The following is a 27,744-nucleotide window of genomic DNA, read 5'->3' as shown; positions in this document are numbered from 1 at the left end:
TTTTCAGAGTAGCAGCCGTGTTAGTCTGTATTCGCAAAAAGAAAAGGAGTACTTGTGGCACCTTAGAGGCTAACCAATTTATTAGAGCATAAGCTTTCGTGAGCTACAGCTCACTTCATCCGATGAAGTGAGCTGTAGCTCACGAAAGCTTATGCTCTAATAAATTGGTTAGTCTCTAAGGTGCCACAAGTACTCCTTTTCTTTTTCCTCTTGTGTTAGTTTGTTTCTAAACTCCGTTGAAGCCCTTTTGATGGGATGCAGGAGGGTGCAAATTTAAACAGCTGAGAGGTTTAATTCTGGAAAGTTGTGCAGGGTTTTTCTCCAAATGCAGGAGTAGCAATCAGATGTTCGGTAGCTGAACTGGAACAGCCACGCTGAACACCCAGTTCATTGCAATGGGAGCTAGCCATTGGTCTTGTTTAAAAAGTCAGCGTGTGTGAGAGCAGCTGATCACTACAGCTAATTTTGTGGAGGATTGTGGGGATTAGCATACATATTCCAATGCAAAACATCCCTCGGAACTATTTTAGTTGTAGAGTCCATTGTAACCAGCCAGGATCTCTCTCTCTCTCTCTCTCTCTCCCCTTTTCTGGTCAGCTATAAGCACATGGCACAAACAATGAAGTCATCCCACTGCTGCATTTCTAGTCTCCCTGCGGGCATGAAATAAACCTTGTTACTGCTGCAAACTACACTAGGCTGATGACACTCCTGAAACTCTCCAGAGTACCTTGAGCACTAATACCAAATCTGCTGGGGCACAATCATAACATGGCTTTAAAGCTCTGCATCTCATTCAGATTGATCAGAGTGGATTTGTTTTGCAAGAAACATTCCTGTCCATTGCTGCAGCCCTTCTTCCTTTCCTCTTTGTCTGTATATCAACTTAGATTTATTTCAGAGTAGCAGCCGTGTTAGTCTGTATTCGCAAAAAGAAAAGGAGTATTTGTGGCACCTTAGAGACTAACAAATTTATTAGAGCATAAGCTTTCGTGAGCTACAGATGAAGTGAGCTGTAGCTCACGAAAGCTTATGCTCTAACTTAGATTTAAGCACTTCAGAGCACATACTTAGATCTCTAAAGTACCATGCACACCTATGGAGCTGTAGATATAACTAATGATCAACCGAGCTGGAGCAGAGCATTGTATATGGATTTCTGGAAGATATAAGGAAAATCCAACTGCAATATTTAGCTATGAATGCTTTAAAGGTTTCAATAGCTTGTTTGTCACTGACACACACAGCACAGTGGGTCTTTTGGGAGTAACAGTCCTCATTTTGAGGATTAGCCATGGATGCCTTGGTTGGTTGGCTGGATGACTAATAGCCATTTGTCATGGTCAGGAATGAGCAATACACTTTCATTACATCCTGATATATATATTTTTTTTATTCTATATATATAATAAACAGCCTCTTATGTGACCATCTGGCATGGGTATGGATGAGTGTTCTGTGGCCACAGCAGTTCACATTAAGCTTCAGTGACAAGTTCTAGGTTTGTGAGACTGAGTTTATTGTAGGGAGAGTAGAAATAAAGTCCTGTCCCAGTCTGAGCAGTGCATCTCTGAAGTAAAAACGTTACTGGTCAATTAGCATTTCAAACCCAGCCTTTGTGATCTGATTTCCTTCTCCAAACCCCTTCCTCAGCATGCAGATAGTGGAATCGCTTTCACTTGCGCAATCTGATGCTGCTTCCCTGTTTTCAGTTGTGATCTTACTGAGCACAACACAAAATCAGAGGAAGCAGCTGTTCTCTGCACATATTTTTACTGTAATCCATGAACTGTTTCCTCTGACCAACTGCCCTTTCCTGGCAGAGAATCAATTGTAAAAGACATTCAAATGATTTAATAACACTGTCACTTTTAGCAGCTATTTTTCTGTGCTGCTTATCCATCTCTTCTGGACTTAATCACAGAAGTTTCTTGCCCATCTCTTTCAGGAACTTTGTTTTGGGAGGCATGAAACAGCTAGATGACTTTATTTGGTAAAGTTAACCTACTGCCTGTTAAAGGACTTGAATATTGAGCATGCATCTCTTAGCCTAAACCATCCAGCCTGCTAAAATCTTAATCTTTTAATTCGCCTTTCTGGATTGGCTTCATTATGTACTATCATAAATTGTTACCGTGATGTATTTCTCATCCAGTGGTAATGGATTATGAAAAGGGTTTAATTTCTCATAGTTGTACTGAGTTAACATTAAGCTGTGTATCAACACTTGAGACTTATTGTAAATCCTTAACTAATTGAAAGATTACATTTAAAAAAACCTGCAAGGATTATGGCAGGATGAAAACCCACCAGTTTGGCATAGAAGATGCAAACTTTGTACTACACTTCACTATCGTAATAGTCTTGCATGTATTTGAAGAGTTGTTTTAAAAACTTTGAATGTGGCATCCCTCAACTGTAGTGGCATTTCTAGTATCGAAGTCCAAAATGACTGTCCCTAGATTCTTCATCTTGGGTCTTTCATTTTTGTGGATGTTTCATAATGTAGTGTCCTGTATTTAATTCACCTGTTTGTAACGCTTTCCTATAGTGCTTTACGTTTTCAAAGCATGTACAAATATTCACCCTCACATCGCAAAGGAAGTATCTTATTGTCTAGCTGGGGAGACTGGGAACAATAATTGACATTTTCCAAGCCCATACAGCAGCAAAGCTGGGATTAGAACTAAGGAGCTCCTAACTTCCAGCCTGCACTTTGTTCCACTAGATGCAATATCCTGCTGTCTCCCTCTTTTATTTTTGGAACACTCCAGAAGAGCAATTCAGCAGAAAGGGGATTCTTAAATAGATGACTCCCATGTCAATAAACTGAATCAAAACCCCAAACTCTTTCAATGCACCTTTCCACCCAAGTGATCCCAGAGTGCTTTAGACTCATCCAAAGCTTGGTTTCTCCTATTGCTGGAATAGGGCCCCCAAGGGAAGAGGCAGCCAAGAGCATTTTGCACCAGCAATCTTACAAAACTGGTTTAGAGATGCAGCCAAGGTTCAATATCCAGTTAAAAGTAGAGGGAAAGTACTGACTTCTAACAAGGTTAACCTTGGTAGTCTGGATCAGTTCTAAAGCGCCCATCCTTGTGAATAGTGCCCAGGGGTCCCAAATCTCAGTCAGGCTCTCATCTGAAAGGTGCCCCCTTTCCCACCCACCCTGAACCATGCTGGGGCACTGGGTCAGTGTTGAGTCAGAGATACCAATAAAATATGGCAGTTCCTGAGTTTTCTTTAGAAGACTCCTGTCGAGCAGTAACCGTGTTTGTTCCTGCTTAGCTTTTGTGACCTGCCTGCGTCTGTCCAGTGTCTTGTAGCTATAAAGGAGATATTGCGGATCTAGCTCTGAAGGGGTTACATGAATTTTGGCCTTTTGACAGCACTGCTGATTTCGTTCTTGTGGGTAATACTTTCAAATCTAATATTTTTTTTTAAATGTAACCCTAAAGAGAACAAAAAAAGAAAAGGAGTACTTGTGGCACCTTAGAGACTAACAAATTTATTAGAGCATAAGCTTTTGTGAGCTACAGCTCACTTCATCGGATGAAGTGAGCTGTAGCTCACGAAAGCTTATGCTCTAATAAATTTGTTAGTCTCTAAGGTGCCACAAGTACTCCTTTTCTTTTTGCGAATACAGACTAACACGGCTGCTACTCTGAAACCTAAAGAGAACATATCTGTAAGCACTGGTGAGCATGGCTCTTCCACTTTCACTAGAGTTTTAGGAGAATCTCCTGGTTTCCTATGTGCTGTTTTTAAGACCGGCTATTCTTGTTCCTGACCACAATTCAATAGCTCCTCCACAGGTGCTCAGACCTCTTCTTTCATCTTTACCATACTGTTAGACACCAGGGCAGTATTTCATTCAGTCAACCATTATGTCCATTTACATTGTCTTGCTTAGTTATTTTTATTTGTGCTTTTGGGAGAGCATTCTGTGTGGGCCAGAGTCAGTGACTGTATTACCCTTTCAGTCTAGTGATGGCTCAGTTATTCATGGCAGCAGCAGGGTCTTCTCCCTAAATGTAAAAATCAGTGATCTACGGCCGTTTGTACTGCTGAGATAAGCTTCCTTTTGTGTCTGCTAGAACACCTAATGTAACTGTGTAGTGTGGAGCCTGCGGTCCTGTTATGTATGTAGATGGCACGGTACGCAGTCGCTTGCACTGTGGGAATGCTGGTCACCTACACTTTTGTAAATAAATACACTGCACATCACTTGCCGTGTAGCTCTCCCAGCAACTTCCTCCAAACTTGTTAATAGATAAACATTTCTCCCTGCCAGTTTGTGGCTAATGGCCCTTATTTGTTGCTTCCTAGACGCCTCTTTTTCCATCTTTATGTTCTTGCTTGAAGTGATAAGTGTTTCTGCTGTAGTAATTATCACCCTGACAGCTTCCATAAAGGAAAGGGGTATGCATTATAAATTATAGAGAGAAATTACTGTTCACCTGTAACAAAGTAACATTTCTGCAGATTTTTGACTGACCTCTTCACTGTATAACTCCAGTTATTTTCTCCTCTCAGTTTGAACACTTAAAGTGCAACTCTACTCTGAAAAGGGACTAAAAATGCCACTTTCCTACTGTTGCTGATGAGTGTCTCTGGCTGGCTAAGCTCTGCAAAGTCAATGGGGTGCCACAGTCCGTATGAATAGTGGTCTGTCTTATAAATACTAAACTATACCAGAGAGTCTGTCTGCATTTTAAGGGGACGGGGGCTGCTGGCTCCCACTCCCCACTTCCTTTCAGTGGAGCCCCAGATTCACTATCCCCAGGGAGTACCAAATGCAGTGGGGGCTTGCTGGGGCTAACCTGCATGGCTGATAGACTGGAGTCTGCTGCCTCCTTGTAGGGGCATGGCACTGGTGAGTGCCCTTCTTGAGGGCAGTTCCCCCAAAGCTCTTCAGGGGTTCCTCTTGGGAGCTGTAGAGCTACTATCCATGCTCTTCCAGAGCCGCCTGCCAACTGACTTGAACTTCCTGCTTTTAAACACGCTTGCACCCATTGCATGATTGACAGGGCTGGAGGGGTGGAGTCAGCCTGGCTCACAGTAGCTCTTTAATCACTTGTCACCATGTGGGGCATCACACTTACCAAGAACAGCTGCTCCCATGTGTTCTGGGTTATATCTAGTCACTTAAGAGACAAGAATGAGTTTTGCTACAATTTATTTGTTACATTCTCTTAGCTGCAGCATGGTAAAGAGGGATTTATTTTCCCCTCCTTGTGTGTTCTGAACAGAATTGTTTCCTGGGTTCCAGTTATGGAACCAGTCAGTTCCATCTGTTAATCCTCATTGAAGACCATGGGTTTGCACAGGTGTTGCTGAGATTTGGTGGGGAGGGATAACTCAGTGGTTTGAGCATTAGCCTGCTTAACCCAGGGTTGTGAGTCCAGTCCTTGAGGGGGCCATTTCAGGCTCTGGGGCAAAAATTGGGGATTGGTCCTGCTTTGAGCAGGGGGTTGGACTAGATGACCTCCTGAGGTCCCTTCCAACCCTAACCTTCTATGATTCTATGATAATCTGAAGACAGCGGAGTTTGGCAGGAATCAGTGGCCTATTTTGCCTTCCAGTTCTGTTGTGGCTATCAGTAGCCAAAAAAGAGAATCCATTTTGATTCTCAGAGCTCAGGTGGTTTGCAAGGCTGGGTATTTAAAAAAAAAAAAAAAAATCTTTATTTGTAAATGGAGCACATTTAATTCACAAGTCATTGATAGACTATAAATATGGAGACCAATCGTGTCATTTTAATGTAATTTCAGAGTACAACAGCTTATTGAGTTAATGGTACTACAAGATAGCTAATTTCAAAATGAGCTGCATTTTAGAAAATAAGAAGTATAAAGTACAGTCATTTAGTAGGATAAGCTTGTAACACAGTCTCCTGTTTGCTTGCAGACTTGGTGTTCAGGCTTTATCTTGATCATACAGACAGGAAAAGTTTTCTAGTTAAATATCAGTTTGAACAAATGAATTATTCTCCCAGTAAGAATCTTAATGATGTTTTGTTAAAAACCCAAATCTAGACTGACAAGTGCTCACTTGTCTCAGTCTGCAATTAATCATTGTAGTAGCCCTCTCTTTTGCTAAGAAAATTAATTAAAAGCCTTGCTTAGGAATGGCCATTTATTTATTTACATTTGCAGACAGTACCTTACATGACCATCTATTCCTTTTGATTTAGCTCTTCAGTTTGGATTTAATTTGTGGCGTGTCTTTTAAAAGATGCTCAGTTTTGAAACGTTAGACTGATTGTTTTTTTTAAAAGTTGATATTTTAAAATGTGGTGACTTCATACATCGGTTCATTGTTTAAACCCGTTTATACGTTTTACCTTGTTGCATGCAAAAAGGCATAAGTAGATTCTAGCTCTTAATTTTAGAGTTTCTGGTTTATTATTTGTATTGGCTGAGTCTTCAACATTTTAATTTTAAAAGGTTTCAGAAACAACTGAGGAGTTGAGACAAGGACACCCATGATTGAGCCCGAATTTAGGTTTTTAGGAAATGGTTGCGCCTTGTTTTTATAACTACCTTGACTTGTATTCTCTGAGGATCTACATCTTGTTTTATTCTTGAAAAATACGTCTTAATGTCAGTAGTCCTCGAAAGCTAATGTCCAGCCCCTTTGTAAATCCTTATATGTAGAGAACTTGGAATTGAATAACCATCTCCATGGGAATTACTAACAGTCATGTGAAGGCAGCTTGCATCCCAGGGTCAGGAAACCACCAAACAGTAGAATTGAGACTCAATTGCAGCTTTTTATATGTAAAGAAACTAGAATCTGGTCAGGAGCTTCGCTGAACCCCTTCTTATGGGTTATAATCTCGCAAAAGGAAAGGACATGATCCGCTTGAAATCTAATCAGTTTTAAAGAATGAGTTGAAGACAATTTCAGGTTCTGCACCTGCCCAAATCCTCCTTCCAGTCTTTACAGTTTTTAGTCACATTTCCCTATCTTAAAAAATATTGATTTACTTGTTTTTGTGTGAAAAACCAAAAGGAATGGAAGAAACAGTGAGTGACTTAATATAAAATGTTCCTTTTTTAATTTTCATTTACAGCAAGTTCTAGTGTTTGCACCAATAGTAGGTAGTAAAAAATTATCAGACAATAGAGCGATATCGAAGCTGCCAGAGTCCTTTTACTGTAGTACCAGTGAACAATTTGAGTAATTGAAAACTATAAATTACTAGAATTCTGTCTTCTCAAATTCAGATGAACACCAGGCAGTAGCTAATTTTCTTGTAAGATTTATCCTTCCAATTGGCTTGATTTAGGCAAGTGCTCTAGACATTTGCTAACCTCTTGATAGAAATGTGAATAATTTTTGTTGTAAATAAGTGTGGAAATTGTTTTTATAGAGAATCTTATCACTCTCTTGGTCCCAGTCCAGTTCCTAGTGCAGAGAGATCCACATCACAAATGACACTAACTGATGGTCTTGTCAGTCAGCAGTTTGGGCAAGGATTGAATGGGCTATGCAGACAGAACTCTCACCGTAGACAAACTCCTTCCAGTAGAAGGCAAAGATGTCTCCTGGTGGGTAGGTTGGTGTATCTATGGGAAGCCTGCATGCGTGACTTTTCTTTTCTGGGAATAGAGGGGTACCCGCCGCACAGCTGACATACCTTTCATGAATTTAGTTTTTGTGGAAAAAACGTAACAGTTAAGCTGTGATGAATTTCCAGTGTCCAGAACACGGCTTTGATATCTCTTATCTCGGGTATCTGTAACTGTTGCCAGTCTCCACAAAAAAATTTAGGGTGGCAAAATAAGAACCTTTATACTCTCCTTGCTATGTGAGGGACACAACTAAGCAGGTACCACCACTCCATAATCCCACACAGTCAGGAGAACTTGAGGGTCTAACTTTCTTTGCCAGAAGTATGTCCCAGTAACGCCCATTGGAGCTGGGCTGGCAAAGCAGTCACATTGCTGAGAGAAGAAAGCCCCCATGTTTGCTGCAGGTCTGTGTATGTACATGTCTCAAAGTCAGAAATTGTCAGGATATTGATGAGTCTGGGGCAGTGCTGCATGAGAGTCATAAACACACGAAATGAAGGCTTATGAAATTGTGTTTGGAGGAGATGATGGAGTAGATTGTAGGAAATGTTCTTTTACCCTGTGAAATGCTGTGTGTGTTGCCTGGTTTGGTCTGCACATTACAGCTCTCCCTCTTTCTTCCTTTAGACAGGTAGAATTGACAAGTCATACCCAACAGTATGTGGTCATACAGGACCGGTGCTTGACATAGACTGGAGTCCCCATAATGATCAAGTCATTGCCAGTGGTTCTGAGGACTGCACTGTCATGGTAAGTTAATAAAAAGCATATTTAAAAGCCTGAGACCTGGTTTCTATTTAGAAAATTCACTTGCGTTTGATCTTCAAATAAAATTTCTTTGGAAAAGTATTGGGTGAGCTTTTATGGTACTGATGCTTCATTGACTTCAGAAATAATTCCACTAGAGAGGCTATTCCATCTTAAGAGTTGACTGTGCAGGTGACACTCTGCTTCCAAAGACAGGTAAGTGTCTCCTGTAACAGCACTCTGCTCTCGGCACCCGCTGGAAGTCATTCTGCTGAAGGCCTCCGCTCCCATTGACTTTGGTGATCGTAGTGGTCACTCTGTACTTGCAGGATCCGACCCTGGCTAAGCAATGACACTAGTGTATCTGGAGGAGCCAATTAAACAAATTGGGATAAAGAGGAGGGTGTTTAACAGCCCCATCAGTACTGCACAACAGGATGGATGAAGTCACCAAGGAGCCGACTCCCCCTTTGGGGATATCACTGCTCTATTGTAGTTAAGTGAGACACTGAAGGTTATAAAGGGAAGTATGAGACGGGATGCAGCAGGTCAGATAACGTATTACCATGATCAGCGTTCAGAACAATACTGTGTGGTTTTTACATATGATGGTCACCCAATTATTAACTGGGAAGAAACCTGTAAATCTGAACCCTATGTGAAAACACAGATTACAGGATTTTGAATTTCCACAATTGTCCAGTTGACATTTCATTACATTGTTCAAGAAAATCAAAGCCCAAAACTCCTAGAGGAACCTTCTCTTCTGAGAATCCAGATATCGGGTCTGCCTTGGCATAATTGGCTTGGCCTTTCTCCATCTTTCCTAACTGTTCCAAAAACAAAACCTATCAGTAAATGCAAGTCTCTTCCCTGGACTCACAGATGGGGTCTTTTAGGGGTGAGGAGGAAGAAAGAAGTGATCATGACAGAGCCAGTCATGGACATGTATCCTTTTATAGTGCTTTGAAGAAGGCAGATGTGGCTCCGACCCCCAGAGCTCCCAACTGGAGAGGTGTGGGATTGAAGAAGAGTCAGGAGGGTGGGAATGGGCAAAGGAGGACAAACCCAGTTGCTCTTTGCAGCCCTTGATTTAAGGGTGAACACCTTACTTTTGTCTACATCCACAGGATGTGTAGATATGTCAAAACTTTAACAGAGTTCTAAATTTTGCACCTGCCAACCCTGAACATGGGTTCCCTTTTAACTTGGGTTAGAGCACTTTGAACAATATATGGCCTTGATCAGTGATAGGCATCGATTCCATAACAAATATAAGAAAATCCGTCCAAAAAAAAGTATTCACACACCAAAAAACCCTCAAACTTGTGATTTGTAAAGTTCAAGACTGATCTAGAATTGTTTGAAATGGTGTCAGAATGTTCTGTAAGAAACCACAATTCAGAAGGCATGTGAAATGGAATGAATACTCTCTGAAATATAAACATCAGAACTGGCAAACCTTAAATCTAGAACTTCTTCGTAGAAGAACAAATAAACCCCTAGTCCAAGTTGCAATGAGAAGCACGTTGGAACATCCAGAGGTATTGATTTATGTGGAAAGATCAGTAAAGTGCAATTATAGCTTGTCTAAGTAACCGCTAATGTAGGGACAAACTGTCTACAAATACCCGGGTAGGATGGAGGAAATGGCGAACCGCGGTCACTGGAAGCTTGGGGCAACGGTGCCTGTGGACAGTCAATGTAAACAAATGGTATTGCGGTCCACCAGCGGATTATCATGACAGGCCGCAGGTTGCCCGCCATTGATCTAATGGGTCTCTTTCCATCTCTAATTGATATTATATCTTAGCACTGGTAATTTAGCATTGTCTTCAGTATAGGTTTAAAATTCCTGCTTCCTAAACTGTCTGTCTTATTAGTTTGAATAAATGCCAATGTATCTATTTTAAAATAAGAAATGTAAGTTGTCAATTAGTTCTGAACTCTTCATTAATGACTAAAATGAAGCAAGAGAAACATGCTGGTGCCCTGATAGAGAAATCCACACAGATTTGTGCAGGAGTGTGCAGTTCACTTTTGGAAAATTCCATTTTTAATTGACTGAATTTGGGGCACACAGTTCAGGAATCTGTACTTCCTTCAGTCCACAACAAGGTCTCCCACTGACATCAATGAGATGTTTGCAAGGAGATGCGGGATAGAACATAGCCTATAGGTAGTAAGTAACCTAGTCTTTTGATGGAAAAATCATTCTTGCCTATAGGAGTCCTGCCATTTCTGCCTTATGTTCCTCTCTTCTCCATCCTCCTTTTGTTTTTTCTGTCTCCCCTCCATTTTTGCCTCTGCATTTCCTTTCCTCCAACAGTTCCCAACCTTGAGGGAAAGGGTTTCACTGTCTGTTCCATCTGATAAAATGATCAGCAATGAAATAGTTAATGACATGTAAGCTGTCAGTAGACTTTAGTTAGCATCCTGTTAAGATAAAGGGGGTAGGGGAGTTGTGCCTCCCGGAGTGGTTGTTTCACGCTCTCTACAGACGCAGGAAGACACCACTGCATCGGTGACATTTGTGTTCCATTGTGATGGTTAACTTCGCATGAAGGCTAGAAACTTTTTATTGAAATGAAAGCTCAGATTCTGCAGACTGAAGAGGCAATAAAAAGAGCTGCCTTACTGGGTCAGACCGTGGTCCAACTTGTCCAGTATCTTGTCTTCATCGATGACCTATACCAGATCTTCAGGAGGAGTGTACAGAACAGAGCAGTTATGGAGTGATCCACCCACTCCTGGCTTCTGGTAGTCAGAGGTATGGGGTTGCATCCCTGGGTATCTTGACTAATAGTCATTGAGGGACCTATCCTCCTTGAACTTACGCAGTTCTTTTTTGAACCAAGTTAAACTTTGGCCATCACAACACACAATGGCGATGAGTTCCACAGGTTAGATGTATGTTCTTTAAAAAAGTATTTCCTCTTGTTTGTATTAACCCTGCTGCCTCAGTGGGTGATCCCTGGCTTTTGTGTTGTGGGGAAAAGGTAAATAACACTTCTCTCATAACTTGTTTCTACCCCATTCATGATATCAGACCTCTATCAGATCCCCCATTAGTCATCTCTTTCCTAAGATGAACAGCCCTAATCTTTATAGTCTGTCCTCATATAGAAGTCATTCCATACCCTTGCTCATCTTCATGGCATTTCTCTGAACTGTTTCCAGTACCACTATATCCTTTCTGTGAAATGCTCAGGGGGTTTAGAGAGGCTATTAAAATAAATTCAGTAATAATGGGGGATTTCAACTATTCCCCATATTAACTGGGTACATATCACCTCAGGAAGGGATGCAGAGATAAAATTTCTTGACACCTTAAATGACTGCTTCTTGGAGCAGCTAGTCCTGGAACCCACCAGAGGAGAGGCAATTCTTGATTTAGTCCTAAGTGGAGCACAGGATCAGGTCCAAGAGGTGAAGATAGCTGAACTGTTTGGTAATAGTGACCGTTACATAATTAAATTTAACATCCCAATGGCGAGGAAAACACCACAGCAGCCTGACACTGTAGCATTTAATTTCAGAAAGGGAAACTACACAAAAATGAGGAGGTAAGTGGAAAAGGAAGAGACTTATGAAAGGAAACTCAAGGAGCTTGGCTTGTTTAGCTTAACTAAAGGTTGAGGGGGGATATGATTGCTCTCTCTAAATATATCAGAGGGATAAATACCAGAGAGGGGAAGGAATTATTTAAGCTCAGTACCAATGTAGACACAAGAACAAATGGATATAAACTGGTCATTGGGAAGTTTAGACTTGAAATTAGATGAAGGTTTCTAACCATCAGAGGAGTGAAGTTTTGGAATAGCCTTCCAAGGGAAGCAGTGGGGGCAAAAGACCTATCTGGCTTTAAGATTAAACTCGATAAGTTTATGGAGGGAATGGTATGATGGGATAACATGCTTTTGGTAATTAATTGATCTTTAAATATTCATGGTAAATAGGCCCAATGGCCTGTGATGGGATGTTAGATGGGGTGGGATCTGAGTTACTACAGAAAATTCTTTCCTGGGTATCTGGCTGGTGAATCTTGCCTATATGCTCAGGGTTTAGCTGATCGCCATATTTGGGATCGGGAAGGAATTTTCCTCCAGGGCAGATTGGAAGAGGCCCTGAAGGTTTTTCGCCTTCCTCTGTAGCATGGGGCACGGGTCACTTGCTGGAGGATTCTCTGCTCCTTGAAGTCTTTAAACCACGATTTGAGGACTTCAATAGCTCAAACATAGGTGAGAGATTTTTTGCAGGAGTGAGTGGGTGAGATTCTGTGCCCTGCATTGTGCAGGAGGTCGGACTAGATGACCATAATGGTCCCTTCTGACCTTATTGTGTCTGAACAGAAATTAAAAGATACAGCACCAAAAATAAAATCCCTGCAAGCTGCATGGAAACTTTTTAAAGACACCATAATATAGGCTCAACTTAAATGTATACCCCAAATTAAAAAACATAGAGAACCAAAAAAGAGCCACCATGGCTAAACAACGAAGTAAAAGAAGCAGTAAGAGGGAAAAAAGGTATCCCTTAAAAAGTGGAAGTTAAATCCTAATGAGGAAAATAGAAAGGAGCATAAACTGGCAAATGAAGTGTGAAAATATAATTAGGAAGGTGAAAAAAGAATTTGAACAGCTAGCCAAAGACTCAAAGTAATAGCAAAAAAAATTAAGTACATGAATTCTTTCCGTCTGTTCTCACAGTTGAGGATGTGAGGGAGAATCCCAAACCTGAGCCATTCTTTTTAGGTGACAAATCCAAGGAACTGTCCCAGGTTGAGGTGTCATTAGAGGGGGTTTTGGAACAAATTGATAAACTAAACAGCAATAAGTATTCACCCAAGAGTTCTGAAGGAACTCAAATGTGAAATTGCAGGATAGGTTACAGACTACAGTTACTGATCATTTAAATCAGTTTCTGTACCAAATGACTGGAGAATAGCTAATGTGACGCCAATTTTTAAAAACTGCTCCAGTGGTGACCCCAGCAATTATAGGCCAGTACTCCTGATTTCAGTACTGGGAGCACTGGTTGAAACTATAGTAAAGAACAAAATTATCAGACACATAGATGAACATAATTTGTTGGGGAATAGTCAACATGGGTTTTTGTAAAGGGAAGTCATGCCTTGCTAATCTACTGAATTCTTTGACGGGGTCAACAAGCACGTAGACAAGGGGGATTCAGTGGATGTAGTGTATTTAGATTTTCAGAAAGCCTTTGACAAGGATCCTCACCAAAGGCTCTTAAGCAAAGTAAGCTGTCATGGGATAAGAGGGAAGGTTTTCTCATGGATTGGTAACCGGTTAAAAGATAGGAAACAAAGAGTAGGAATAAATGGTCAGTTTTCAGAATGGAGAGAGGTAAATAGTGGTGTCCCCCAGGGGTCTGTACTGGGCCCAGTCCTATCTAACATATTCATAAATGATCTGGGTAAACAGTGAGCTGGAAAAATTTGAAGAGGATACAAAACTACTCAAGATAAGTCCCAGGCAGACTGCGAAGAGCTACAAAAAGATTTCTCAAAATTGGGTGACTGGGCCACGAAATGGCAGATGAAATTCAATGTTGATAAAAGAAAAGTGTAGTGCACATTGAGAAACATAATCCCAACTATATATATAAAATGATGGGGTCTAAATTAGCTGTTACCACTCAAGAAAGAGATCTTGGAGTCATTGTGGATAGTTCTCTGAAAACATCCACTCAATGTGCAACGGCCGTCAAAAAAGCGAACAGAATGTTGGGAATCATTAAGAAAGGGATAGAAAATAAGACAGAAAATATCATATCGCCTCTATATAAATATCCATGGTATGCCCACATCTTGAGTACTGTGTGCAGATGTGGTTGCCCCATCTCAAAAAAAAAAAAAAATGGACCTGGAAAAGGTTCAGAAAAGAGCAACAAAAATGATTAGGGATATGGAACTGCTGCCGTATGAGGAGAGATTAATAAGATTGGGACATTTCAGCTTGGAAAAGAGACGACTAAGAGGGGGAAAGGATAGAGGTCTATAAAATCATGACTGGTGTGGAGAAAGTAAGGAAGTGTTGTTGTTTTATTCCTTCTCATAACACAAGAACTAGGGGCCACCAAATGAAATGAATAGACAGCAGGTTTAAAGCAAAAGGAAGTATTTTTTTCATACAACGCACGGTCTACCTGTAGAACTCCTTGCCAGAGGATGTTGTGAAGGCCAAGACTATAACAGGGTTCAAAAATTCATGATAGATAAATTCATGGAGGATAGGTCCATCGATGGCTATTAGCCAGGATGGGCAAGAATGGTTTCCCTAGCCTCTGTTTGCCAGAAGCTGGGAGTGAGTGACAGGGAGTGGATCACTTGATGATTACATGTTCTGTACATTCCCTCTGGGGCACCTGACATTGGTCACTGTCAGAAGACAGGCCGCTCGGCTAGATGGACATTTGGTCTGACCCAGTATGGCTGCTGTTATGTTTTGATGTGGGGCAAACAGCACTGAACAGAGTGTTCAACATGTGGATGCATCATGGACTTATTTAATGGCATTATGATATTTTGTCACATTTTCTATCCCTTTCCTAATAGTTCCTAACATACCATTAGCCCTTTTTGACTGCTGCTGCACATTTGAGTGGAAGTTTTTCAGAGAACTATCCACAGTCACTCCAAGATCTTGTTCTTGGGAGTAACCGCTAATTTAGAACCCATCAGTGTGTGTGTGTCATTATTTTTTCCAATGTACTTTACTTTGCATTTGTCAATGTTGAATTTCATCTGCCATTTTGTTCCCTTGACACCCAGTTTTGTGAGATTCCTCTAACTCTTTGCAGTGTACTTTGGACTCAACTGTCTTGAATAATTTTTTCTTCTGCAAACTTTGCCACTTCACTGTTCGCACCCCCTTTTCCAGTTCACTAATGAATCTGTTGAACAGCAGAGATCCCAGTACAGAACCTTGGGGGACCCTACTGTTCAACTCACTTCATTGTAAAAAATGATGATTTATTCCTACCCTTTGTTTCCTGCCTGTTAACCAATAACTGAGTCATGAAAGGACCTTCTCTTATCCCATGGCTGCTTAATTTCCTTAAGAGCCTTTAGTGAGGGACGTTGTCAAAGACTTTCTGAAAATCCATGTATGCGGTATCAACTGGTTCACCCTTATCTACAGGCTTCTTGATTTCCCTCAAATAATTCTAATAAATAGGTGAGGCAAAACTTCCCTTTACAAAAGCAATGTTGACTCTTCCCCATCATATCATATTTATCTGTGTGTCTGATGATTCTGATCTTTACTACAGTTTCTACCAATTTGTCTGCTACTTAATTCTGGCTCACTGGCCTACAGTTGCCAGGATTTCCTCTGGAGCGCCGTTTAAAAATTTGGCATTCTGGTCCATCAGGTACAGAGGCTGATTTTAGTGATAGGTTATATATTAGTTATTCAATTTCATATTGGGGTTCCTTCAGAACTCTTGGGTGAATACCATTTGATCCCGGTGACATATAACTGTGTTTAGTTTATACTTTTTTTTAATAAAACCTCTTCTATTGACATCAGTTTGGGATGGTACTTCAGAAAGCTGATTCTGCAGCCTGAAGATGCCATGTGGGCCCTATATATGCCTCAAGCACATCTGGTATTTGAGACCTCTAGTCCAAGTGGATAGAGCAGAGGATTAGGAGTTAGGACCTCTTGCGTTCTATTTCCATCTTTGCCACTGATCTACTTTATAGCCTTAGGTAAGCTATGCTGAGGTTTAACTGTTTGCAGGGTGCTTTGAGAGCCACAGATAAAAGGTGCTATACATCTGATCAAGTATTTCACTTAGAAGTACTACCCCAGGTATAAATTTTCCACCAAAAATTTGTATGAAAATGCTAAACCTTTAGGCCAGGTCATCCCTGTAAGACCTTCTTTATTAACATGGATGCACTAGCCTGTGTGTAAACACACAATTAGGCCTGATTTACTCATGGTGGGAGATCGATCTAAGTTAATCAACTTCAGCTATGTGAATAATGTAGCTGAAATCAACGTACTTAGATCTACTTACCATGGTGTCTTCACTGCAGTAAGTCAACGGCTGACGTTCTCCTGTCGACTCCGCCTGCGCGTCTCGCCCTGGTGGAGTACCAGAGTTGATGAGTGTGCTCAGCAGTCGATTTATTGTCTCGACTAGACACGATAAATCAAACCCCGCTGGATTGATCGCTGCTCATCGATCCAGATCCAACGGGTAATGTAGACAAGCTCTTAGTGTCTTTGCTTTGAGTGCAAAGAAATGAGAGCAGGAAAAATTCACATTCCTATCTCTAATCTATAGAAATAGGTCCTTAATATATTGGAAGAATATTCTTCTGTGTCCCCATGATACAAAAACAAATCATGCCAAACCAACCTAATTTCCTTCCTTGATAGAGTTACATAGTCCCACATGACATTCTCATTAGTAAACTAGGAAATGTGGTCTAGATGAAATTATAAGGTGATTGCACAACTTGTTGAAAGACCACACTCAAGGAGTAGTTGTCAATTGTTTGCTGTCGGACTGGGAGGTTTCAGAGTAGCAGCCATGTTAGTCTGTATCCGCAAAAAGAACAGAAGGACTTGTGGCACCTTAGAGACTAACAAGTTTATTTGAGCATTAGCTTTCGTGAGCTACAGCTCACTTCATCGGATGCAACGGGGAGCGGTTATCTAGTGGGGTCCTGCAGGAATCAGTCCTAGGTCCAAGCCTAGTTGGTATTTTCATTAATAATTTGGCCAATGGAGTGGGGAGAATGCTTGTAAAATTTGTGGATGACACCATGCTGGGAGGGGTTGCAAGTGCTTTGGAGGACAGGATTAAAATTCAAAATGACCGTGAGAAATTGGGAGAATTGGTTTGAAATCAAGAAGATGAAATTCTGTAAATAGAGATCCGAAGTACTTCACTTAGGAAGGAAAAACCAAAGCCCCAACTACAAAATGGGGAATAAGTAGCTAGGTGAAAATTGAATCCGAGTCAACAGGGTGATGCAGTTGTGAAAAAAGGCTAATAATTCTGGGGTGTATTAGCAGGAGTGTTGTATGTAAAACACAGGAGGTAACTCTCCCATTTCGCTCGGCCCTGGTGAGGCCTCAGCAGGAGTTCTGTGTCCAGTTTTGGGTGCCACAGTCTCTAGGAGAGATGTGGACAAATTGGAGAGATTCCAGAGGAGAGCACCAAAAATGATAAAAGGTTTAGAAAACTTGACCTGTGAGGAAAGGATAAAAAAAAATTGGACATGTTTAGTCTTGAGAAAAGAAGGCAGAGCGAGGACCTGATAACACTCTTCAGATATGTTAACTGCTATTTAGAGGATGGCGATCAGTTGTTCTCCATGACCAGTGAAAGTAAGACAAAGAAGTAATGGGCTTAATCTGCAGCCAAGGAGGTTTACATTCAGGGTAGTTAAGCTTGGAAACAGGCTTCCAAGGGAGGTTGTGGAATGCCCATCACCGGAGGTTAATAACAGGTTGGACATACCCTGTCAGGGATGATCTAGGTTTACTTGATGACTTCTTGAGGTCCCTTCCAGCCCTACATTTCTAAGACTCTATATTGGAAAAGGAGTATCAGTGGCAAAGACCAGCCCCTCCTCTGATCACTGATATTTATTAGGATGTGGTGCTAAGACTCCCTGCGAGTCCGCCATGTGGCAAATGAAACTTATCTAGATCATATTGGCATGTGAATAATCACACAATTACGTATCTCCTTTTTAATACTGAGACTGTAAACTGTACAGAGCAGGGCCCATCCTTTATTGTGTGTTGGCATAGTGCTGATTACAATGAACCTCAATCTAACTGAGATCTGAGGAAATGCTATCCTGCAATGCAGATCTACTGTTAGTCTCTCTCAGGTGCCACAAGTACTCCTTTTCTGTTTTCTAGTAAGTTACCTTCACTTTCCTGCTCTCTGACAGAAGAATGAGATGAGCAGTTCCCATCATTTCCTCCTCTCTGAATTGCTTTCAGAGAAATTTCCTTTAAAGTGCTGTGCTATGCAGATATGTTGGATGTTTCCTTTGAAGAATGATTCTCTTGTGCCAGCAAATGAGGAACTATTTAGATTTTCATGCTTAAGAACCTTGTGAACGACTATAATGTACTGCAGGTTTTGTATTCAGCTGGAAAATGTTTATTATGGAAGGGCTTATAGAAGATATCAAATGGTTCTTCTCAGATGGGAGGAATTAATTCTAGCATAAGCGAGCAGCCTTTTAAATAAGGTGAACTGGTAGTTTTGTTTTCATGGACTGGCCCATAGAAGTCGATTTGGTAAATTGTTTTATTAAATTATTGATCATTGAATGTGTTAAAAATTAAACCAGAGCTCTTGCTCTAACTAGAGCCACCAGATAACTTAGCTGGAAGCACCACGCTAGAAATAATGCCAATGATCCAAGAGTAGTTCTGTTAGTGTTTTTGTGGCCTTTAATTACCATAGTATCCAAGCACCTCAAACAGTGAATTAATCACTCGGATCCTGTGGTGATGGGCATGGTACAAGAATCTAAATAGGACAGTAACCCCCCTTCCCCCCAGGAGGTAGGGAAATAGTCTCCTCATGTCCCAGATGGGGAAACTGAGGCACAGAAAGACATAGTGATCTCTCCAAGATGATGCAGTCATTGGCAGAGCTGGGACTTAGAACCCAGGCCTCCTGATTCACTCCTTTACTTCAACCACCATATATAACAATTTTCATCTCTGAAATGTTTGTGGTAATAAATCTGTCACTTCTAGAAACTGACTCACTGAGTTTCTGTTCACTAATTTAGGGAACAGGAGCAAATAGCCAGTCACTGATGCTCTTTAAGGGTATAAAAGGAAAGCAACCACTGAAAAATGGTGGAACTATCCTTATTCCCGTGTGTGCTTTTAGTGCAAGAAACCTTCTCTCTCCTCTTGTTCTTCTGAAAAGCAAACTTCCTGGTGCTGCTTCGCTTCCTGTATTGAAAGCTGATGAAGAAATGCCAATTTAGGAAATGCAACTGATGATAGAAAATACAACTGATGTCAAAGCAAAGACTCTCAACATTTTAAGCTTTCCTTTGTGTGCCTCATTCTGGGCGATTGTCCCATGTCTCAATGTGTCTCATGTCTGGGTTTTAGCAGGCTGGATCCTGTGACCAAACTGGAAGCTACTTAACTTGCCCCACATCTGATTTCATCCCACACAGAAGAGATGCCCCGCCCTGCACTGGAATGAGTTGGCCAGTTCACTCTGGAGCATAGTCTGACCTTTTGCTTTCCCTATGTTTTGCAATACCAAGCAGGATTATTAGACCAGTAGTTTTGCAATTTGCAAAGGATTACAGTGTTCTACGACTGCTGTGGAATGCATGTGCCCCCCCCCCCCAAATAGTTCTCCCAGTTTCAGAATTTTTCTGTAGCTTTTAAATTGGTTTCACTGGTATTTTCTGTGGGTAACCCCTGTTTATACCTGATACTTGAGCTCTCCAGACCAGTACCAAATGATTTTTCTAAAATTCACTGTGGAATTTTTTCCCCATAAAAATGCAAACCAAACTAGAGGTGGGTGGGTTATTTTGAGGTAATCTGATTTGCTTTGAGCATCTGTGTCACAAAGTTGTGGGTGTGTGGTTTTTTGTTTTTTTGTTAGTGTCCATGCTGTGCTGGAGTGGAGAAATTGGGATTAGTGCTAACGTCCACACTGGCCCCGCTGTGTGCATCTACCACCCCCCATTTTATTTCCAAAATCTGTTTGAATCACATCTCATTCTGGCTGACTGTGGACTTGACTTTGACAGCTTGCTTCAGTATTGCGAGCAGAATCTGACAATCCTTAATCAATCCTTCCGAAAAAGCAAACAATAGAAGGTTGAAGCAATTTGCGGTTATGCTGCCATCTGTTGGTGGGCACTTATAGTTTGTTTTGTTACATGTAGGTCAGATTTGGTTGAGAAATGAAAAACACCGATGAATCACAGAAACCACCTTTATTAAATGTCCCATCCCGCCTCCTCACTTAAAATTTCAAAATTTGGCATGATCTTTAGTGTTTGGGATTTCATGATCTCTGCAGTTTCCTCTTTCAGACTGAGTTCTTCAGCTGCCTGGAGACATCTTGCCACACCTCTAGCACACAAATGTGGTGCTGCGGATTGGAAGTGGAGTAAATTGGCAGCTCTTTGTGTAGAAGCTTACACAGTACTGACCTGCACCTCTCTAACCTCCACCAGCACCGAACTGCACTCCCCGTATAACTGACGACAGAAATCAGACCTTGAATTTTAATATAGAAACCATTTTCAACATTCTTAATCCAAGTAGCCACTTCTATTAAAACTAGGGAACCCCAATCCTAAAATGGCTGCTTGTTCTTCCCAACAAGAACAAATGCAGTAAGAAAATGGATCAGTTTATTCAGATGCAGTTTGAGATTTTTATTTGACTCCGCTTATTTAGGAGTGTCTCTTAAATGAGGTGTCTCCTTGGATGTGGAAATGTGGGAGATGTAGATTCAAAATATTGCTGCCCAAATTGTGTGCCCTCAAGACACTGATCTACAGAGGTATGTTTCAAGCAGCCCAGTCATTGCACAGACTTATTTGGGACCATGAATGAGTCCCTCGCTTTCTTACCTTCCAGCCCAGATCAAGAGGGGTGAACTTCTGTTAATGGTACAGTACACATGGAATGACTGGTGTGTCCTTTAAAGTTGATGGCCCTTCAGTAATCATTTTTACCTACCCCTTTGCAGGTATGGCAGATCCCAGAGAATGGACTCACCCTCTCCTTGACAGAGCCTGTGGTAGTTTTAGAAGGCCATTCAAAAAGAGTTGGCATCGTTGCTTGGCATCCAACTGCACGCAATGTGCTGCTCAGTGCAGGTATGATGTGTAAGCATTGCGGGGGGAATGAATGACTCTCGCCTACGTTTTGTTCGTACACCAGATAATTGGAGGGGAATTGCTGACCCTTCCCTGTTACCATTTGCCTGAGTTCCTTTGGTTTCTAGCGCTGGGTCACTCACAATACTGTTCTTGTATTACCATAAGGCCCAGGAGCCCAGTCACGGACCCCATTGTACTAGGTGCTATATAAACAGAATAATACTTCCTTCTCCCCCTCGCCCCCCACAAATGCAGAGGGTTACCATCTTATCCCACTTTGTGCTGAGTGCGTGCTGTCTCTGATTTGCAGATATGAGACCTAGGAAATTGTCTGCAGGAAACAGTTGTATTTAAACCGTTCCAGATTTTATTGATAAGCAAGTATAATGACCATTTCAGGTTCAGCTATCGAACAATTCACCCAGTACCCCCACCCTGCCCCCCACACACATTCAGACACAAACACAGACACACTTGCTTTTAACAAAAGTGTAAATGTTTCTCTTTTCCAGGTCTGTTTCTCATATACAAACAGAAAATAACAAATGGGGGTGGCGTTCTCTTGCTGATAATCCAGGGTATCAATGCAAAGGTGTCAAAGATTATAACCTACATATTGCAGGCCTCCTCCGTCTTTGGCCCTGTCCACTTTAGAAGTTTGCAACAGTGTTGGCAACAATTTTCAAATACTGTTAGGCTTGATGTGGTTTGTTTTCACACTCAATGCAATGTATAATTATATGTGAATAAACTATGATGGAAACTTGATAGGGGACTCGGTCTGCAACTTGGGTGTCTGCTAGCAGGATACCCAGCAAAGCAAGTACCTCTGCATGCTGGTGAGAACAGTACTGAAAACCAGCTGTAGCTAGCTACAGTGTGATCATGTAAGGTTCTGGCAGGACTCTGCTTCAGATGTGTTGCTGCTGTGGTTTTGTTCCCATGTGGACAGCACCTAGGGCAGGGTAATCGATTATTTTTTGTCACGGTCCAAATTTCTTGGTTAACATATAGTCGAGGTCCAGACCCGTACCCAGGTCCCCTCCCCTCACCCCTGATTGCCACCAGCTCCTTGCCCGGGGCGCAGAGTGATCTTTATTTCCCTAAACTGAAAACAGGATACATGGGGCTGGCCTGAGCCACCTGGTTTTGCTGCTTCCTCCTGCTCCTTCCAACGTTCCTCTGTGTCCCCAGTTGAGCCAAGTGGCAGAGATGGGGGCAGGTGGAAGAGGAATGGGTATGGGCTGGGATCTGGGCAGCAAAGCAAGGTGTGAATTTTGAGCTTGAAGCCAGGAGGTGAAGCTATTGGACTATGATCCAGCTAGCAGTGAAATGCCCCTTTGGAGGCTGGGATAACAGAGGGGCAGGAAGTGGGAGGGACCAAGGAAACTCCAGAGAGCAGACCTGGGGAGGGGTTGGGAGGCCAGGAAGTGGCAGTAGTTGGTGACTGGAGGCAGACTGGGAAGGGAAAGAGGCTGGTTGGGGGCGAGGGGGACTGGAGAAGGCTCTGGGGACTGGCCCTGAAGGACAGGGTGGGGAAGAGATAAGGCTGGGGTGGAGGGCTCCGGGGGGTGGGTGGGTGTGTGTGTGTGTGTGTGCGCGCTGTGCTTGGTGCCCCGGCACAAGTGGATGCTGCAGGATCCCTTCAGGCACTTACCAGCTGGGTTGCCAGGCAGGGCCCGAGGCCCATAAGTTGCAGCTCCATGGCTCAGCCAACCCCGCCATCTCCAGGAAGAGCAGAGAAGAATTTGGATTAGGGCCCAGACAGCGCTGCCCTCTGTTTGGGCTGCAGAATGAGCACATTACACTCCATTGCTTCCTGATTGGAGGGGCAAGGCATAGTGGAGAGACATTAGGCTGCCCATGGGGGTGCAGACATCCCTTCCTAAATGTTGCCACTCAGCCCCCCCCCCCCCAAGCTCCATCCCTGCGCTGCTACCAGTGGGGCTGAGGCTGCGCAAGCAACCACCCAGGGGAACACTGTGCCCCGCAGCCCAGGCCGGCCACCCAACCCTGCCGGGGGTTCAGCCTACACAGTCCGCTGAAAAGCATGTGGTGGATGGGATTTGGCCCACGGTCCGCCTATTGACTACCCTGGGCCAAAGGCCTTGTCTGCACGAGAATTGTACTGGTGTAGTGAAATCTGCAGCCCTGTTGGGAAGATGCTTATTTTGGTTTAAGGAAGCCATATCAATTTAGCTGAATGAATTTAACTTTCCCATGTAGACAAAGCTGAAATCCCTGTATGAGACTAGCCAAACAGTCTTGCGTGTACATCTGAATGGTACCTGCATGTGTTTGGAGAGTCTTTTCACAAATTCCTATTTTCAGTACTTACTGTCCCCTTTATTTGCGCAATCCATCCAATGGGATTCTCTTAACCTCTGTTACAATTGCATTCTTTGACAGGCTTGCCTAAGAAAACAAGATGAAGAAATATTTTTGTGGTCCAAGTCAATATCAATAAAAGTGGCATGAGGACTTTATTGCATAGCCTGAAACTTGTGCGAAACTTGGCTAGGTTAGTTTTGAGCCTAGTAATGGAAACTAACGGAGTTTTACTGGAATCCTTTCTGGGTCATCAGATCCTCTGTGTCCTCTCTGCATAGGCAGATGTCTTTTGAGACTTCGGTTTGGTTTCAAACTCATCTCATAACCAAAGGTTTGACTGACCACATTGTTGGCCCGCTAGGGCCATGACTGGCTGAGTCTCCCCGCAGTATTACTTGTGCTGGGGTCTTGTTGAGACTGCTTGTGCCTGGTGGAGCTCTGTGTTCACCAGTGTCAGAAACTGGGACCCAGCTTTGAACACACAAGATCTGTGCCTTTTGTTTCGGAAGGAGGCTGTCAGAGGCTGAAGGGAATTGGGGAGATTGGTGGTTCTGTTTTGCAAGTCAGAGGCCTAGAACACAGTCCAGACAGTTCACACCAGGATTTAAAATATTGCTTCAGTCACCTGCCTGGGTGTTGATCTTAGTCTCACAACATGGGCCTAAAGCCCAAGTATTCCTATGCAAAATGCATGGGGAGAGCAGCAGCTGAGCCTAGGCCGCTCTCCCTCTCGCATGTGCCTTTCAACCACACCTGAACCTCCTCAGCCTTCATCTTCAGCATCCTCTCTGTCAGAGACCTCTCCTTCTCTTCCACAGCCCTCTCGCGTCGCTCCACGGCCCTTTCACGCCGCTCCACAGCCCTTGCCCTGCGTTCCACAGCCTTCTCCCTCTTCTCCACTTCCCTCTCCCGCTGGCTGGCACGCAGAGCCAGCCCCCCCATCTGCTCCATGAGCTGAGCCCATTCCCCCTCTGCAACTGGCTGGTGCTGTACCACAGGCAAGTGCGCCACTGGGCATTGGTTGACCTGCCTGTGCCCACTCTTCTCCAGCTCCTCTCTGTGCATGCTCCGCAGGTGTTTCCACAGAGCGGTGGTCCCAACGTTAAGCCCTGGACCACGGCTGACCTGTCGGCCGCACAGCCTGCAGGCAGCATATTGGCTGGGGTGGTGACCAGTCCGAGGTGGGGCAATGTGGAAGTACTCCCACACCTCAGAAAATCTCACGCCTCTGCTGTGGTGTGTGTGGGTGGGCACTGCACCTCTTCGCCCTCCTGCATTACCAACTTCTTCCTCTATCCTCACAATCACCTCCTCCTCTTCCTGCTTCATCCCCTCTCGAGAAGTTCAGTACACAAAGAAGTCCAAAGTGCAACCAATGCGCTAAAACCCCTGCACCCCAAGTGTGAAACCTCTTAAACCTCAGAATGCCTCAAAGAAACAAATGCATCAAATGTGTCCAGTTCACTCCAGGACCTTCTCTCCTCTCCTTATTCCTCCAATAAAGAGAGGGAGTGATTCTGTCTTTCTCTTATATGACCGTTGTCTCCTTAGTAGCTGAGTTCCTGTTCAGTGCCACCCACTTGTCCCCTCTCCCCCTGTTGGATGAAACCCCTCTCACCCATAGGTGATGCAGAAGAGCCAAGCAAAAGTCACTTAGTTGTGTCTCGAGTTTTGGATTTGAATGAAACTAAAGCTTGGAGGGTCCAAAATTGTGTGAACTGAAGTTGCTGCAATAACCAAACCTCTGCAGGCTAGAATGGCGGAGTCTTTTAAGCTTTTTTTTCCTTCCTCAAGAAATTCTCAGCACTTACTTAGTGCTTTTCATCCGCACCCTTCACAAATGTGAGCTAGTCCTCATGACACCCCAGTGAGGTGACGTGTGGATACTTAGCCAGTTTGCAAGGCCTCTGAGTGCTTTTGGTGACACAGCTGAGGTTACAGGTTAGAAATTGCTGGCTCCCGGTCCTTTGCTTGCCAGGCCACACAACTCCCACAAAGCATATTCCAAACCGGTGTGCAAAATCTTCCACACTTTGGTTACTTACACCAGTCTCTTATTCTGGAACCCAGGCTCTCTGTGCGATGGCTCCTGGCACGGTGCAGTCTGTAGCGGTACAGCCACAAAGTGGGCAGGATGATTCCTCTTTTCTTTTAATAAAAGCAACCAAAGCCCACGTGTAACAGTTCATGATATAGCCATGGCTGCGTGTCTGTCTCTGCCCAGCTGGGGGCCCCCTCCCTAGTCCCTTGGGTTGCTGTGATCTGGAGCCCCAGGAGTTCTCAGTCAGCACCCGGTGCTCTGAGTCAGTCCGTACCTTTCCCTGGTAGCCAGTACCAGCCGTGGTTCTCTCCCATTATCTTCCCACGGCACCTTTCTCTGCCCTACCAAACCCGGGCTGGGCCAGGCCACTTCGCTTCCCTTCCCACTGCTCCAGCTTCTCATCAGCGCTGAGACAAACTCCAGGCAGGCTGTACAGTCATGGAGGCGCAGACCCCTCTCTGCAGGCTCAGGGAGGAGGAGGTGGAGCCGGGGGTTCGTCTTCTGGCATGCTCTTTGCCTTGGCGAAACTCAGCTTTCTGCAGGTGGGGCGTGGGGAGCCTTGGTGCCCAGATCCCTGAGGATTCGCTGGCCCCCAGGCTGGCTTCAGCCACTGTTTTCCCTCTCCTCTGCTGCTTCCTCCCCCAGTTACTTCTTAGCGTGTGATCAGACCAGGAAGTGCTGGCCGACTCCTGTATCAGTCATTCTCTGCACTAGAGAAAATTTAAAGAGACAAGATCCCAGGAGATCTGAGGCATTGCTAGAAGCAGCTACGAGTCCCAGGAACCGGATTCTTCCTTCACTGGATGGTTGCTCTAGCCCAGTGTTACGCCTTTCAGTGTGGCATGTGGAGCAGTGTAACCAGCATTTCCAGCTGTTCAGGCTGCATTGGAGACCAGCTAGCAGGGAGGATATTGGTGTGACCATGTATTTGGTGATGAAACAAATCTGGGACATATTTTGGGTGGCTCCAGAAGAAGAGGAGGGAGCTGGGTGGATTTTGATAGCTAGGCAGAGGGCATGTATATCTCGAAGGCGGGAACAGGGAGTGTATGGCTGTTGGGTCCAGGGTTGTATGTCTTGCTTGGGTTCGGGAGGTGGGAATGCATATCAGTGAGGGAGAGGATGGTTTCTGAAGGTGCCTGTCTTAACTTCTCCCCTTGCTGAGCTTTGCCCAGGTGCCATATTTGGGGTGTTCAGGACATTCTGGGCTTGATTTGCTGCCCACATACTGATTCTTAGTGCAATGCCACACTGGGAATTAGGGGGCGGAGTTGGGATATCCGGGGTCCGTAGTGCTTGAAAAAGGAGTGGCTAGCTGGGCCTGGAAAGGGCTCCACTGTTCTAGCCATGCAGTGTTTATAGTAGAGGAGGGGTGCTGCAGGAGGAGGCAGAATGCTAGGCCAGGAGGAAGTGGGGAGAGCAGGATGAGCACAGGGCAGACAGGGTGGGAGGGCACAGATTAATTAGAACCAGGTGGGAATCTAGGTTTCAGAACACTACCCACTAAACCTGGGATCTGGCCACTGGATGGCAGACACATTTGTATCCGGGTGTGAGGCTTATGAAGTGCTTTGAAGATAGCAAGTATGAAAAATCAGGACAGAGTGTAGGAGGTAATAGCCACTTGTATAACAAAAATCCCTAAATATTGGGACTGTCCCTATAAAATCAGGACATCTGGTCACCCTATTTGAAGATGACAAGTGCTGTGTTTGTGCTGAGTATTATTGCCTGTGTGGAACGGCTTTGCTGTGCGAAAGTCTCTATTCTTGCTAGCCCCTTACTGCTAACCTGGACCATATGGAAACTGGGAATGGGGCAGGATAAAAAGCTGTCAGGCTGAGCGCCCAGCAGAGGCTGGGGAGGGATCTTGGAGAGCCTTTGGGGCTGTTCTCTTTATCGAAGTGTGGTGGCTGAAGGTCTGACACGGGAAGGGAAGAGCAGAGCACCATAATCGAAGTGGCAGATAAAATACCAAGAAGTGGCTTTTTACTTCCCCTTACTTCTAAGAAGGGGAAAGTTTCCATTCCTGGTTGTTAGAGGCAGCCTTGACCCTGCTGGAACCATGCAACAAGCCAGCTGAGCTAAGCATAAATCTGACCACAGCAGAAAGCAAATCCTGCCGGCCTTTCGCCCAGTCAGCCTGTATAGTTGTCGCT

The 27,744-nt window shown here is 43.6% G+C and overlaps 2 protein-coding genes and 1 long non-coding RNA gene across 8 annotated transcripts in view; 1 reads left to right on the top strand and 2 right to left on the bottom strand.

The window, feature by feature from the left end:
* CORO1C (coronin 1C) overlaps positions 1-27,744 on the top strand; it is an 85,463-nt gene that overhangs the window by 50,213 nt on the left and 7,506 nt on the right. For all 6 annotated transcript variants that reach the window (XM_038373246.2, XM_038373248.2, XM_043497649.1 and 3 more), the window contains 2 exons: positions 8,208-8,330; positions 21,081-21,210. In XM_038373246.2, coding sequence (XP_038229174.2) covers positions 8,208-8,330; positions 21,081-21,210 — 253 coding nt within the window. The remainder of the gene's footprint in view (positions 1-8,207; positions 8,331-21,080; positions 21,211-27,744) is intronic.
* ZBED2 (zinc finger BED-type containing 2) lies at positions 21,930-25,363 on the bottom strand. The gene has a single exon (XM_038373250.2). The coding sequence runs from the start codon at positions 24,871-24,873 to the stop codon at positions 24,223-24,225; it is 651 nt and encodes a 216-aa protein (XP_038229178.1). The 5' UTR covers positions 24,874-25,363; the 3' UTR covers positions 21,930-24,222.
* Positions 21,930-26,241, bottom strand: LOC122456744. Its single transcript, XR_006275780.1, has 2 exons — positions 25,356-26,241; positions 21,930-23,628 (listed from the first exon to the last, which is right to left on the bottom strand). It is a non-coding gene; the product is annotated as an uncharacterized LOC122456744 (long non-coding RNA).

Source organism: Dermochelys coriacea, chromosome 15 (assembly GCF_009764565.3).
Source record: "Dermochelys coriacea isolate rDerCor1 chromosome 15, rDerCor1.pri.v4, whole genome shotgun sequence".
Lineage (NCBI taxonomy): Eukaryota > Metazoa > Chordata > Testudines > Dermochelyidae > Dermochelys > Dermochelys coriacea.
Note: the sequence above shows the minus strand (reverse complement) of the source record. Positions and strands in the feature narration are given on the sequence as shown.

Bases quoted from the DNA above. Each gene is read 5' to 3' on its own strand.
- ZBED2 (XM_038373250.2), bottom strand. From the start codon at position 24,873: ATGAAGCAGGAAGAGGAGGAGGTGATTGTGAGGATAGAGGAAGAAGTT.